Below are 16,754 nucleotides of genomic sequence, written 5' to 3'. Positions count from 1 at the left end.
TGATAATATTTCTGAGCCTATTTAAAGGTTCATATTGATTATCATAAAAGTTATTTAAGTATAACCAAGTAGTACAGTTATTTGTCTTTATATAGTATTAGTGGCTTATTAAAATTTCAGTGTAAACTCTGAAATGCATTTTTTTTTTTTCTGTGCCAGGGATCAAACCTCAGGGCCTTGCACATCTAATCAAGTGCTCTACCACTGAGCTACATCCCCAGCACCTCTGGTGCATTTGATTTGCAAGTAATTAATTTCATTCTTAGAAATTCTGTTGGATTTTTTGGGTTACAAACCATGGAAGAATAATTGACTTTCTATTCTGAGTTTTGCTTTTTTTGAATTCATTATTTTCTTAAAATGAGCCTGGACATTGTCATAGGAAGTCTGTAAGACCACATACTTGCCTTGCATTGTCAGAGTATTTTAAATGAATGCATAAAATATCATGTGTGCATGTTACACTGGTTGATACCTGTGTGATTAACTCACAAATTAATTTAAAGATATTGCTTCATTATTTTTGTATTCCTTTGTGGCATATTCCCTTTGAGTAGAAATTAAAAGTACCACTACTATTATAAGGAAAATAGTTAACATTTGTATTTTAAAATCTAGTAAATTGACCTTTTTTCCAGATTAAGATAAGTTGAATTTTTTTGTGTGTGTATGTCAATTTTGCATTTTTCTTCCATAGTAGCTTCTTTAACCTTTTCTGTCTAAATCTGGGAAAACCTGGTATATGATTTTAAAAGGACAGTCATTGTGGACTTTAAAATTATATATTTAGGGCTGGGGTTATAGCTCAGTAGTGGATTACATGAGGCGCTGGGTTCAATCCTCAGCACCACATAAAAATAAATAAAATAAATAAAGTAAAGATATTGTGTCCATCTTTAAAAATTTAGAAACAATTATATATATTTAAAAAGAGAAGAATACAATGAAAGCTCCATGTACCTATCATCCAACATCCACTGCAGCAGCTTTATATTTTACTAGACCATTGTACCTTTTCTTCTCCCCCAACTATTATATAGAACTTTGTGCTAAATCAAATGCCATCTTATCTCACACAATCAGGCAAATCCAGAATACAGAAAATCTACAGATCTAATTACCCAGTTCCTCTCTGGCCTCAGACCTGAAAGATTACAACTTGTTCTGTTGTATTTAAAGCATTTTAGAAGAGTTAAGCTAATAATAAGAGCATTTCATCCTTCGCATCCATTTCTGAAATAATCTTTACGCTAAAGTGTAAACCAACAATAATGATACACCTCTACAGAATGTACCGTGGATCACACAAAAAACAAACACTGTGTGAAATGCGTGGTTCAGACTTTATATATCCATTAGTGTGGGGTCTGATATCTTTATGTTGGACAGTAGAGCAGGGGTTGTGTGTAGGGTTAGTATGTAGTACCATTAACATGGGACTTGGATGAGTCATTTTCTTGAAGTACTTGTTCAGCAAAACTTTGGGGGTTTCTTGTCTATTTTTGTTTATTTTTCTTGCAAAAATATGTTTCAGCCACCAGAACAATCAGTACAACCAAAAATTTTTGGCTATTTTTCATTTAGCAAAATTCTTTCTTGTGCTATGATGTGTGTTTTCTGTCAGCTAGAATTTACAGGAATAGTAAACCACAAGGATTTCCTGAGGAGGAGCTCCCACATGCCATGTCTGAGGTTTCTCGTATTTCTTTTGGCTGCAGGAACATTTCTCTGATACTTCAGAATTATAGTTTGAGTCCAATGCTGATGATTTCTCTTCAGAAAACAATGTAACTAAAACATCTGTGGTTCTACTGTGATTAAACCAAGGAAAAATTTATAACAGGAAAAATTACCTAGCCTCACCTACTCTCCCTTACCCTCTCACAAAAAAGTCCCTTTCTAAAGTCACTATTATCCTATAATAACACTATGAGAATAATAGATATTTCTGTGTATTTATTAATTTTTAAAACCAGTGGACCCCAAACTCAAAGTGGTTAGTACAGTTGCAATAGGGAATCTCATTTTGCTATAAAAGAAAGCAATCAAAATCAAAATAAATTATTTTATATTGAGTGATCAAGCATTTTGTTGTTAGTCTTAGTTTTGTTTGTCTGTTTGGTGGTACTAGGGATTGAACCCAGGGCCTCATGTGTGCTAGGCAAGTGCTCTGCCACTGAGCTATATCCCCAGCCCCAGCCTTTTTATTTTGAGATGTCTCACTAACTTCTCCAGACTGGCCTCTAACTTGTGATACTCTTGCCTCAGCCTCCCAAATACCTGGAATTACAGGCATGTACCACCAGGCCCAGAATGGGTGATCAAGTTTTAGTACTAAGACATTATTCGCTCTCATTCTCTCATACATACACACAGTACAAAGACGCGTTGGTAAAATTTCATTTTCTATATTAAGATTAACCTTTTCAAGGGCTGAGGGTGATATAACTCAGTGGTAGAACCCAACTATGAGCTTATAGTTGGGTTCAATACCCCAGCACATTGAAAGAAAAAGAAAGAGAGAAATAAAGAGAGAAAGTTAACCTTTTTGGAACAATGATGCATCAAGTTTTGGCAAAGCCATTCTTTGTTGATATTATCAAAAATGAATGCAGTGGCGTGTACCTATAATCCCAGTGACTCAGGAAGCTGATGAAGGAGGATCACAAAGTTCAAGGCCAACCTGAGTATCTTACTAAGACCCTCAGCAGCTCAACAAGACCATGTCTTAAATAAAAAGGGCTGTGAATGTAGCTCCTGTGGCACTATTTGGAAGTGATGGAATAGTTGAGAGGTGGGATGTACTAAAAGGAAATTTGGTCTTTATGGGTGTATCCTTGAAGGGGACATTGGGTCCTTGCCCTCTTTCCCTCTCTTTGCTCTGGCTGGCATGAGGTGAGCAACTTTTCTATATCATGCACCTCACACCATGATGTTCTGTCTAACCACAGACCCATTGCAGGGGAGCCAGATAGATGACCGTGAACTGAAATCTCTGAAACCATGAGCCATTTCAAAATAAACTTTTCCTCCTTATAAGTTGATTGTCTTAGGTATTTTGTCACAGCAACAGAAAGCTAACACACTGTTCATGCATTCAGTGTGATGCAACTTATGGTTTTTGTATCAGGTATTTTGTCACAGCAACAGAAAACTAACACACTTTTCATGCATTCAGTGTGATGCAACGTATGGTTTTATGTTTTGCAATTTACTGTGTGAAGTACATAAAGAAAATCAATTTAAACAGAAATTAGTTGGAAAGGAAGAAGTATTTTAATAGTCTCTCTCAGTCTCTGTTTTGGTGGTGGGGATTGAACTGAGGGATGTTTTACCACAGAGGGAGCACGAGGGTAGGAAAGATGGTGGAATGAGACAGACATCATTACCCTAGGTACATGAATGATTGCATGAATGGTGGGACCCTACTTCGTGTACAACCAGAGAAATGAAAAATTGTGCTCCATTTGTATACAATGACTCAAAGAACATTCTGCTGTCTTGTATAACTGATTAGAACTAATAAATTAAAAATTTAAAAATAAATTTTAAAAATATGTTGTTTACATTGACATTGCAATGACTTGAGCCCTGAATTTTTAGACCATAAGGTGTCTCAAAAATTTTGAGAATCATTGTCAGGATGTGGTTTCCCAAGATCCATCAAATAATCTCCAAGTTATTTTGCAGTTTGAGGAAAAAAGTGAAAATTTTATCCCCAAATATTTTTTTTTTAAAGAGAGAGTGAGAGAGAGAGAGAGAGGATGAGATAGAGAATTTTTTTTTTAATATTTATTTTTTAGTTTTCAGTGGACACAACATCTTTGTTTGTATGTGGTGCTGAGGATCGAACCCAGGCCGCACGCATGCCAGGCGAGCGCGCTACCGCTAGAGCCACATCCCCAGCCCCCCAAATATTTTTAAAGCATTAATTTCACCAGAAATTTCCTCTCATGTGCTACAAGGTCCATCTTGGTCAGTTCGTCTTGGCTGACATCCAGTTAACCAAAGAATGATTGGTTTTCATTTGTGTCTCGTTGCTTAAATTTAATTTTTTCTTTTGGCTCAAAAGTGATTGAAGCATAAAAGAAGAAAAAAAGCTGTAAAATAAATGTCACAGTTGAGAGTGTTGTCATAAACATAGAAAATGGAGCTTTTACATTCATACATTTCTGGGTTTATGTTAGGAAGAGATCTGATTTGCACTAACAGCCAAAATAGAAAATTGCAAATATGGCCAGGAGTGGTGGCAGTCACCTATAATCCCAGCTCAGGAGGCTGAGGCAGGAGAAACATAAGTTCTTGGCCAGCATCAGCAACTTAGAGAGACTGTGTCTCAAAAAGTACTAGGAATGTAGCTCAGTGATAGAGAGCCCCTGTATTTAATCCCCAGTACCACAAAAACAAACGAAATTGTAAATATGAAATATAATAATAGATGTCTAGAAATTACATTTTATTATTTTGGTGATGCTGAGGATTGAACCCAGGGCCTTGTGCATGTGAGGCAAGCACTCTGTCAACTAAGCTATGTCCCCAGCCTAGGTTCATTTTTATGTTTGAAGAAAAAGCAGAATAAGCTACTGGGAGTGTTATGGTTTGGTTATGAAGTGTCCCCCAAAAGCTCACGTGTGAGACAATGCAAAAGGGTTCAGAAGAGATGATTGTGTTACAAGAGCCTTAACTCAATCCATGAATTAATCACCCAGTGGGATTAATTGAGTGATAACTAAAGGATGGTGGGGTAGGACTGGAGGAGTGGGGCAGTGGAGGCGTGGCTATGGGATATGTATTTTGTATCTGGAGAGTGGAGTCTCTCTCTTTGCTTCCTGATCATCATGTGAGCTGCTGCCCTCTGCCACACTCTTCTGCCGCCTTGATGTTCTGTCTCACTTTGAGCCCCAAATAATGGAGCTGGCCTTCTATGGACTAAGACCTCTGAAACTGTGAGCCCTCAAGTAAACTTCCTCCCCTACCGTTGTTCTGGTCAGGTCCTTTAGTCATAGCAGTGAAAAAGCAGACTCAACCAGGGAGAAAGGCTGTATCACAGGACTCTCTTGGACATTATTTATGGTTAGATGATCTATTAATGCTTTTGTTTTGTGAGTTAGGCAAGTGTTCTCGATTATGGTAAAGCAAACAGAAAGTATATGTTTAACATATATGAAGAACATAATCTAGAAAACAAAGTGTTCATTGTTTCTTTTCTATTTATGGTTTTTTTTTTTAATCTGTGCTACAGATATCTCATTTTGTTCTTTTTTGAGCAATGACGTAACTAGAAAAGGAGGGGTTAGTGCTAAGGGAGCATCTGCTATATGTGCAGTAAAAGAAGCATTATAATCTGAATAAAAAGAAATTTGCTTCCACCCCTACCTTCCAAGCCTCTTCTCAAAAATCATTTGAGAGTGTGCCTCCTGTGGCTGGGGTTATAGCTCAGTGGTAGAGAGCTTACTCGGCACACATGAGGCACTGGGTTCGACTCTCAGTACCACATTTAAAAAAATAGATAAAGAGTATGCCTCCTGATTTCTATTGAATCTTTAATTAGAATAGGAATCAGTAAATAAAGTTTTGGGGCCAGATTCTCCCACCCCAATTTTTAAATGGCTGGTGAACAATGATTTTACTATTTTGTTTGTTTGGGTTTTTTTTAATTGTTCAGTACTGAAAATCCAACGCAGGCCCCTGGCATGCTAGGCAAGTGCTTTACCACTGCACTATATCCCCATTTTTTTAAATTTTAATTTGAGACTAACTTGCCTAGGCTGGCCTCAAACTTGCAATCATCCTGCCTCAGTCTCCTGATTATCTGGGATTATAGCCATAGGCCCATCTTCCCTGTCCACCTTTCCTTTTTTAAATTGTTGGAGAAAATATCAAAATACTTATATTCTGTGAAACATGAAAATTATATAAATTTCAGATTTCATTGTGTGGAAATAAAGATTTATTGGGATATAAGTGTACATGGGTTTATGTATTGTCTCTGTTTTCACACTTCAGCAGCAGGGTTGATTGTTGAGACAGAAACCATATGGTCTGCAAAGTCTAACAGATTCACTGTCTGGCCTTTTATAGCAGAGGTTTGCTGCCCCTGACTTAAAGTAACTCTGCTTTGATCAGTGTTATTTATTGTTCTTCCCCATGGGAATTCAAGTGAAGAAAGAGTTCTACTGCCTTAAAAACAAGTGTTTTGTTTTGTTTTGTTTTATTTTTAAAGTATGTAAACTTTTCAAAAGGTCAATCCAGACAAATGGACTAGTATTCTTGTTCTTTTGCCACCCTGAAGGGCAAAGCAGGTTAGGGTTCACAGTTCAACTTGAAAACACAAATTGAATAATTCAAGGCAATATTCAAGTATACACTGAGGTGATACAAAGATTAACTGTTTATGCCACCAGAGATTTTTAAATCTAGTAGAGGTATAAGAAACACATCTTCCTCATAATTTTAAAAATACATTTCTTAAAAGAGATTAGACATAGCTTAAAAGAAAGGCATTTGGCTCAAATTTCTGTTCTCTCAAATTGGGGCCCAGCAGATTTCTACTCTCTCTTATTCTGAATTTAACAACATAGTCCCTAAAAGTCTAATTTAGCTGTGGCTCCTTTGTTTTCATAGCATCCATATGTTCCTATTATTGTTAATTTGCTTGGTTTCTCTGTACTAAACTATAAGCTTCTTTAGTATCTTCCTTACTAGACAAATGAAGAATTATTTCTTCTTTGAGCTTAGTATAATATATTTCAGAGCATTGGCTTTGGAGACAGATTTAGTAGTCAATCCCAACTCTTCTGCTTTCATCCAGAATCTGTTTCTACATGTACTAAATGGGAATAGCAATAATAATTATAATGATGACAATAATAAAATCCTTTCAACTTTGTTGTGAACTATAACTGAGATGATGCAAGTAAATACTTGAGATTTGTTAACTGTGTGAAAGTTGTCAGCACCAAAATAGATTCACTTATTTCAACCCTAATAAAACGAAGTCCAGAGGCAAAGAGGGGAGAACCTTCACTCATGTGAGCCTGAAACAGGAACTGCCAAAAAGGAATGGAAATTTACCAAACCAGAATTTTCCAGTTAAGCCACTTCTGTAAAGACCTTCTGCTAGTAAGAGCCTGTACCACCAATGAACAATGGTACCTCCTGCAATAAGCCCCTTGTAAACCAGGGGTCTCGGTTTCAAAATACCTTAAATGGAATTTTCCTTTTTGCCCCTAAAAACCGCTTTGCCTCATCTCTTGAGGCATCTATAGTCTGCCATGGTGCAAGTGAATCTCAGATTGCTGTCCCTTAGATGGCATAACTGAAGCACAGAGGATTGTAAATTGCCATAGGTTACTTAGCTAGTAAGAGGCAAAATTGGGATTTGAACCTATAGTTTGCCTCCAGAGTTTGGGTTTTTAATTACTGTGTTCTAATGCGTGTATTACTCTCTGGTTTGCCATTACTCATATGTGATTTATAGTTTACCTACGGTAATTCTTTCAAAGAGTTTTATTTGTAGTGCCAAGCGTATGATAGATAATACATACTTGTGCTAAACAAAGTAATGAAGATGATGTTATGATAAAATTGTAATTAATACAGTGCAATCATTGCTTAACATTTTTTGGCTTAAAGTAATTACCATGTTTCACTGTAGGTCCTCTTAGGAATTTTAACCAGCATTGGCTATTTTGAAGCAGTCTACTTTAAGAATACAAAAATTTGGGACAAAGATACTGCTTAACCAATCTATTTATATTCCTAAATTCAGTTTTGCTTGCTGGTACTTGCCCAAAATATTCTGTGTGTTTTATTTAGAGTTTTTCCTTTTTTGGGTCTCTCTGTTAAATGCTTGTTGATTTATTGGTATTAAATCACATTGATTGCAGCATTCAATTCTCACAGAAGTTTTAAAGACTTTGGACATGCTAGTCATGACAGTGAAGTTTGATGTTGAATTTGGCCTCTTTAAACTTTTGAAAAAAATAAGGATCTTGAAATTTGCTTTATTTTATATGTCTCTTTCAGAATTCTCCACTTTACCAGTACTTACAGGATTTGGGACACACAGATTTTGAAATATGTTCTTCTTTGTCACCAAAAACCGAAAAATGTGCTACCACAGAGGGACAACAAAAGCCTCCTATGAAAGTCCTATCGAAAGTAAGAGAGCACACTGATACTCATTCTTTCTTTTTTTTTGGTACGGATACTGAATGCAGGGGTGCTTAACCACTGAGCCATATCCCAGGCCTTTTAATTTTTAAATTTTGAGACAGACAACTTGCTAAGTTGCTGAGGCTAGCCTCAAACTTGGAATCCTCCTGTCTCAGCCTCCTGAGTTCCTGAGATTATAGATATGCACCACCACATCTGTTGAGAACATATTCATTTGTGTGGGGGGGAGGAGGGGTTGCTAGGAACTTAAGTAACCCAGGGCCTTCTACCCACTAGGCAAGGACTGTTGTCACTGAGCAACATGTCAGGCAAGCATGCTCATATTTTTATGTTTTTTTAATTATCTTATTAGTTAAATACTTTTGCCTCCCATAATAAAAAACAAAACCATCTCCTAAGCCCCTCCATGTCCTTGGTGAGGTGCTTATTTTTCATTTTATCAGTGGTACACAATTGTTTAGGTAAATGGGAATCCTTACTGCTGCTTTGGACTGTTTTGTGGATAACTTACATAAGCTGAGAAAATGAACATGGTTGAATTAAAATATATTATTTCTTTAATATTTAAGTTATCCAAAGGATTCAGAAAAATATACTAAAACTTTAGTTAGAACCGACCTAATAGGAATCCTCTACTTAATGGAATTATCCCCTCTAAGTATTTTTTTAAAAGAACACAAACTATAAGAAAGCAAATTGAAGTTTTTGAAACACAGTTTCAAGGGTATATGAAAAATGGGTATGTTTACCTCAATTTCTGATGCCTTTATATTTAGAGGATTATTTTTCATCTATACAGTAAATTGCTCATGTAAGTGATATACAACATTGTAAAGCTGAGATACTAGAAGAATCTCCATTAATTATGTCTTGGAAGATGCATCTACAAGATTCCTTATATTTTATTAGCTATATTTACTGAAATATGAAAATATTTAGTACATTTCAGTCTTATTCAAAGGATTTAGAAAAATATTAGCCATTAGCTAGATTACCTCATTCCTTAATCCTTCTAGTTTAATCCATGTTTTATTATAAGACTCAGTTACTATTGTGAAGAGACATTCAAATTTCCAATTAGTCATTTACTCCTTTGTGATAAGAAGATAGAGAATAAATTGACAGGAATATTTTCCTGATCCTGTTAGTAAAACGTAAAATGTGAGGTAACCAAGCTGGCCCCTTTGCAATAACAAACTAAACGCTAAAGAAATGTTTTTAACTAATACCTAGAAATGGAAGTTAGGGGAATTAATTTTCACATGGGTCACAATTTACTCCTTCTTGCCCTTTTCTTTCTTGGGAAGGGGTTTGAAAAACAAAACCTAAAGTTAGGTCTGATAGGCTATTTTTAGACTAGCACTTGTATTTGAGATTACTTAGCATCAGCAGACAAAGAATAGCTAAGGGATAATCTTTGGGCAGGGATGGGAATTGGCTTCTAGTTTTGGAAGTGGTTTTTGGCATAAACTCAGGTTTTGTAGATATTAATGCTTGTCATTTATGATAAGGATTTTATTTATAGAAATGTTTATAAACAAATCAGATAAAGAGCTTACAATTGAATCCTCTCAGTAATTGAGGTGGAAAAAAAAAAAAAAACCGCAGCCAGAGGACGTTTGTCTTCCTATTGTTCATCTCTAAGCAACTTTTTTTACTTTATGAGCTATATCTTCCTCAAATGAATTTTAGCTGTCCCTGAATCTGGGACAGCTAAAATTTAGAAGCATTTATTGAATTATTCAGTTCATTCTCAGGGAATGTATTTTTAGAATTGTGCCCAAATTTCTGTTCAGGGAGTGAACTATCAATTATTTTTCTTTGCAAACAGTGTTTTGTATAATATATGTTCTTGATGAAGCAGTCATTAGCATTATTAATTGCCTTCTCTTTTTTTTCATGTTAATGATAAGTATTTATTGTATAGTCTCTTCTAGTATTTGTATCATGAATATTCAACCTTTTTTTCTCCTTTTCTGTGGTTGTTCTTTTTTTTTAATATTTTTTTTAGTTGTCAATGGACTTTATTTATTTATATGTGGTGCTGAGAATCAAACCCAGTGCCTCACATGCTAGGCAAGCACTCTATCACTGAGCTACAACCCCAGCTCTGTGGTGGTTCTTAAATGTTCCTTTCATAAGGTTTTTTTGTTTGTTTGGTTTCATTTCTTTACAGTCCTGGGGATTGAAGCCAGGGGTGTTCTACCACTAAGCTACATTCCCAGTCCTTTTTACTTTTTATTTTAAGACAGGTCCTCACTAAGTTGCCCAGACTGGCCTCTAACTTGCAATCTTTCCAACTTCCAGTCCTCCTGCCTCTGCCTCCTGATTGTAGGCATACACCCACCATTCCCAGCTCTTTCACAAGATTTTAGCATCAGGCCTCTTCTCTCCTTGGTCTTTCTTCTCTGGGTAATCTTATCTACTATCTTGCCTTCATTGATTGGTTATATACATTCTCCAGGCTTTTCTGAGGTCCAGATGCTTATTAGACATTTTCGCCTGCATGTGTTCCAGTAAGCACAGATTCAGTATGCCCCAAACAGGACTTCTTTTCTCAGTCACCCCCCAAAACAAACAAAAAACATTCTTTCTGTATTCCCAAATTACTACCCTCTTGTCAGTTATCTCACCATTTCCTGTCATTCCTGTGTTGCTTTGGTAACTAATTGATGTATCAGGTCAGCTTCTATGTATCTTAAGTCTAACTCTATGTATTACTATGTTTACATTCAATACCTTGCTGAAGCCTTTATCATTATTTATGACTTATTAAATATCCTCCTAGTCATTCTGCAGACATTACTTGCCATTATAGCCTTTACACCATTGCCAATTATTTTTGTAAAATGCTGATTTATTGTTTTGTTTTCTTGCATTAAAAACCTTTGGTGGCCCCTCATAACCTATCAGATAATGTCTAAACTATGATGTTATCTAAGATCATACCATGCCTTTCATTATACTCCCCCACCCACCGTCATGCTAGGGATTAGACCCAGGGCCTCCCTTATTCTAAGCATACACTCTACCATTTAACTATACCCTCTGTCTTATCTTTTTATTTTTCTTTAATTGGCACATAAAAATAGTAAGTTTTTATGGAATCCATATACCTTTTAACTTCCTAAATAATCCCTTCTTCCTATAATAATAACTGTCCTGGGCTATGCCACCATTCCCATGGTCTGTGCTTCCTTAGCCTCTCTCCTTTGCTCTTCCTCTTCCCTTCCCTGGAATGTCCTCCCACCTTTGTTGAATTCCTGCTCCTCTGATAGAGCTTAGCTCCAGTATTAGCTGCTCTTTTGACCTCCTCTCCTCCCATACTTTATTCTAGACTTTGCATTGGTGTATAATTATTTCTATTGTCTCTTCTATACTAAGTTCCTGAAAACAGCAGTTATGTGTATTTATTTTTAATTCCTATGACCCTTTGCAGTACCTGGGTATTATAATCACTCAATATAAATTCCATCATGTAATGAATATAACCTCCTTTTTCTGGCACGCTCAGAAATGGGCTATTAAGGTAAATTGTATTTTTGGTTGATTCAATAATAAATCTTTTATTTCAGTATGTGACAGTTTTTCTAAAATGATTAAAACATCTTTCTGCCTTAATATTATGAAATGAAATAGTCTTAATATTTGAGAACTTGGCATGCCCTAGGATTTTCATTCTGAAATAAATACCAATGTCACATTGACATAGATAGTATATAGTGTTCCCAAGACAAATAGATTACATTAGAATGTCTTTGGGCTGCTTTTGGAGAAACAGATTTCTAGGCCTTATTCCAAACCTGTTGAATCAAACTTTTCTTAGTTTGGAGGCTCAGAAATATATTTCTAATTAAAAGCTCTAGGTGATTCTATTGTACAACCAAATTTTGGAATTAACGAGGAGACTGCAACATTGACAAAATGTATAACCTGGACAATTTTTCTGATAAAAATTCTGATTAACTAGAGGTAAGGTATTTAGAGATTTTTTTACTTTTTGGTTGTATTTAATTAGTGATCCTATATAATGTCATTCATCTCCTTCAGCAAGGCATCCTGTTAAAAGTGGCTGAAACCATCAAAAGTTGGATTTGTTTTTCTCAGTGCAATAAGAAAGATGACTTACTTCACAAATTGGTGAGTATTCACTTTACTTCTTTTTTTTTTTTTTTTTAAGAGAGAGGGAGAGAGAGGAGAGAGAGGAGAGAGAGAGAGAATTTTAATATTTATTTTTTAGTTCTCGGCGGACACAACATCTTTGTTTCTATGTGGTGCTGAGGATCGAACCCTGGCCGCACGCATGCCAGGCGAGCGCGCTACTGCTTGAGCCACATCCCCAGCCCCTTCACTTCACTTCTTTTTTGTCATCTTACAGGGCTTCATGTATTTTGCTACTGATTTTGGCAGTGATTTTTCTTTTTTTTAATTAGGAATTCTGCAACAACTGGGGACCTTTTAATTCAGGCTTTTGTTATTGTTCATAGCTCTTTTAAGAGGTTAGTAACAACTTAGAATGGAATATTCTGGTAGTTATTGGAACCTTGTTTTTTAGACTTATAAATCAGTGTTACCATCTTGCTTCATTGACAAGTGTTCCTCTCAGGAGGGAAGAGAATTCATCTATTAGTGTAATCAGTTTAGTCTTGGGGGACTGGTGAATCACAGAATTTCACAGACATTTGAAATGGTCAATCAACACTGAGGGTCTTTGTGATTCCTGAGAGATTTTCTTTCTATTTTAAATTTTTTTTCACTAGACTAGGCTGTAATTAATATATCTATTGCTTGACTCATGACCTTCTTACAACCTAACAATATAAAATCCAGGAAGTATAGCTAAAACATTCAAGTTATAAAGTTCTCATGGCTCCCAAAAGGAGTAACCGAGTTATGAATGAGCAGGTTTCAGGATCCTCTGCAGGCCTGTGACTCTAAGAATTGTCATTCTTGTAAATTAACATCTGTAAAGAGATTGTTTACAAAGTGCTTTCACATTTTGATTCACTACTCCACACACACTATAAGGTTGAATATAGTTTGCCAGTGAAAACCCTAGATTCAGACCGTCTAGTTTGGTTTAATACGATTAAGTGAATTGCCCAAGAATATTTAGCTACAGAACATGATAGAGCCAGAATCTGAACCCAAATCTCTTGGTTTCAAAACCCTTGCTCTTTCCACTCAAAACTACTACCTTTCTAGCTTGAGTATTATTATTTTTTGACTAAAATTATGTTTTTAGCAATCCAGATTATCAAGTTCTCTGTTCAGGGTTTCATCTTTATAGAAGGTGTATTGAGAAGGTCAAGGAAGTGTCTTATCATCTACGTAGAATATCATCTTTACCCAGGTGGAGCCATCTCATTCTTCAGTGATACTAGGACTGTGGTAAGGTATATGGATCCACATATGTTTTTCTGTGGTTTATTCATTGTTTGCATTGGCCTGGTCTTTTGTTCTTTGGTTTATTGTCAGTGGCCACATGTTTCATGTCATGTTTCTCTATAAAGTGGCAGGCAGCCTCTGTATGCATCCCTTTTGTGCCTGTATTTTGGAGAATTATGGGAATACATAACCAAAGAAGTAGTTGACTAAAGGAATTGACCACTTGGCTTCTGTCATGTGATTGCTTGACTTTACCACCTTGGTTGTGATATATTTAATATGTTGTTAATTATACAGACGTTGAAGCAGACCCTCTTTTTTTAAATAAAAATACTGGCAATATTTTTGATATTTGAATATTTTACTGTTTATGTTTATAGTGCCTAGAGATTGAAACAAAAAGAGATTCCTTTATAGCAATTATGATGGTAGTGTTAGTAGTACTTTTTAAGCATTTTTTTGACCTATAAAATGCTTTCACACTTGTATCTCATTTGATCCTATCAGCTTTATGAAATAGCATTATGATATAGAAAACTGTGTAAGATCATTGATGCAGAAGAAAAAATTAGAAATCTCTTTATTCTTTAATGTGTCTTCTCATATCCTTTTCATTTCATCCAAGCAGAAATCGTCCTAAGTTACTTTCTCGTGCCACTTTCCTGAAATTTCCATTATCCATAAAATCAATCCAAATTGCTCACTTCAGCACTAAAGAGTCTGCATAATTTAGTGTTAACCAACCTTTCCAACTTCATCCACCTTCCTTTTCTTTAATTTTGTATTCTGTATGCCCGTGTATGTGCTCTTATACTGTGGTGGAACTCTTTTCCATTTTTCTCTTGATCTCTTGGAATCTGTTCAGTAAGCAATCCTAGCTTTTTCTCAAGTTTCCCCCCCACACACACACACAAACTTTATTCCATTGGATCTCTTATTTATTCATCAACCTAGTAATAATTATCTATATTTATGTTCTATAAGTTTTTGCATTGTATTATGTTCAATGCATGCTTTTCTTGTCTTTGAATTATTTCATATGTACTAACAACACTAATAGCTAACACTTAGAACTTACTGTGTGCCAGAAACTGTTCTTACTATTTTATAGATATCAACTTATTCTGCACAGCCCTATAAAGTAGTACTTTTATTATCCCCCATTTTACAGATGAGAAAACTAGTACCGAGAAGCTATTAACTTGCTTAAGTTGTGAGCCCAAGATATAAGCCTAGGTTCCAAGTTTTGATACTCAAACTTATTGAGAATGAGCCATTTTATATAGTGCACCTTCCAACAGCACAGGGCTCCCACCTCTGATATATATAAGTCAGTCGGAATTTGTACCTTTTAAATTTCTTCCTTTGTTTGATTTGAACCTGGACTTCTCAGTTCAAATAAGGCTGTTGTGAGATGTTTCTTAATATGGCATATGACTATTTTCCTAGAAGTTTGATTGCTGTAGTACAGCATATTTTCTACAGTTAATTCTTATTTTTATAAATAGTAATATATAATTTTATAATTTATCCTGAAGAAACTTATTAATTTAATCTTATTCCACTTAAATAGCCATTGTTATCAGAATATAGTTAAACTTTTTCCTCTGTAGAAGCAATCAAATCCTTAAGATAACACTGCTTTAGTTATTTGAAGTGTCTTGGTTCCTTTCAAGTTCACTATTATTTTAGGTTGTTGGTGTGTTATATTCTTTAATCAGATATTCCCAAAGCTATTAATATTGCCTCTAAGCATATTGATTTGAGAAGACAGAGTATTCTAGTTTTGCAGTTGAGTGTGATGCTAGGAATGATGTTTAAACAAAGGAAAAGCAAAGTTCTGCCCTCAAACCTAAGACCTAATTGGTTTTATTTTTATTATAAAAGGCCTTGTTCATTTAAAAATTATTTTTATTTTGATAATATAACAAAATCACTCTGTTACTAAATTTAATACAAAACAAAATGTAAAATTCTCTGGTGAGGCTAACTGCAGAAAAGCAGAATTAACTACCAAAGACTACAGAAGGTACAGGGGATGGGGAAAGGTTGGTCAGTGGTTACTAAGTTACATTTAGATAGGAGTAATAATTTCTCATGTGTTATTGCACAATAAGGTTACTGTAGATATCCATAATGTACTATACATTCAAAAAACTATAAGAAAGGACTTTGTAAGTTTTCACCATAAAGAAATGATAAATAGGGAGAAAGATATGTTTAACTGGATTTAAACATTACACCATGTATCTGAGTATTGAAACATTACATGGTACTCCATTAATATGTACAATTTTTGTGTTCTTATGTATCACTTAAAATTAAACTTAAAAAAATCTATTAGAATTTGAAATCAGAATTCTGGAAAGTAACTTCATCTCTTTTGGCTTTTGGTTTCTTCTCTATAAAATGGAGAAGAGGATGATTATGTACATCACAGGGTTACTATGAAAATTAACCTGACTGCCCTAACACTGCTACCTCTTCTGTCACCTCTCTACCATGTGCAATGTGCATTCTGCACATATCATGAATTCTGCTCTCCCAAATTAGAAGGGCTTCTATCCTGATTGTCCCACTCTTCCAACTCTTTGATCTGATCAATTCTTATTTATCCTTTAAGACTATGTCAGGTTTTACTTCTTTAACTTTGGCTGACTTTAAATTTGGTTCTTCTGGTCATTTTCTTAGTTTCCTAGTTATACCTCATCACACTTCTTTACACATTATATCTTAACTGTTTAATTTTTGGTTCTGTCCATTAAACTATTAGGAACTCCTTAGTAAGAGTAGAGACTGGTAGGCCAAGTGTGAGCTCATTGGTAGAGTTCTTGCCTAGTATCACAAGGATCTAGGTTCAATCCCCTAATACTGCAAAAAAATAAAAATAAAAGATAGAGATTTGTATGTCTTGTCCATTTTTTGTGTCTTCGGTGTCAAGCATGGTACCTTGCTTGAAGAAGATATTCCTTGACATATGGATAGAAGGAAGAGAGTGAAGAATAAATGAACTGGTATATGTGAAGGCATTTTGTAAACTATAAAGTGCTATGGAAATGTTAATGTTGTTTTGCATTACATACCTAATGATGTACTTTTAAATAACTGAATGTCCATTTTTAGAAGGCCTTGATCCTGTTGACATAATTCTTAGATATGGCTTTATCATTACAGTATTCAGGGTCAGC

General features: G+C 35.2%; 1 protein-coding gene across 3 annotated transcripts in view; it reads left to right on the top strand.

Annotated features, from left to right (window-relative positions):
• The window catches only part of Vezt (vezatin, adherens junctions transmembrane protein), a 78,267-nt gene that overhangs the window by 19,803 nt on the left and 41,710 nt on the right, over positions 1–16,754 (top strand). For 2 of the 3 annotated variants that reach the window (XM_077798630.1, XM_077798629.1), the window contains exons 2-3: positions 8,029–8,163; positions 12,229–12,318. In XM_077798630.1, the coding sequence (XP_077654756.1) occupies positions 8,029–8,163; positions 12,229–12,318 (225 nt within the window). Of the gene's footprint in view, positions 1–8,028; positions 8,164–12,228; positions 12,319–13,505; positions 13,570–16,754 lie in introns of those variants that run through there. The other variant, XM_077798631.1, reaches the window with a different exon arrangement.

The sequence above is a fragment of the Urocitellus parryii genome, chromosome 5 (assembly GCF_045843805.1).
Source record: "Urocitellus parryii isolate mUroPar1 chromosome 5, mUroPar1.hap1, whole genome shotgun sequence".
Lineage (NCBI taxonomy): Eukaryota > Metazoa > Chordata > Mammalia > Rodentia > Sciuridae > Urocitellus > Urocitellus parryii.
Note: the sequence above shows the minus strand (reverse complement) of the source record. Positions and strands in the feature narration are given on the sequence as shown.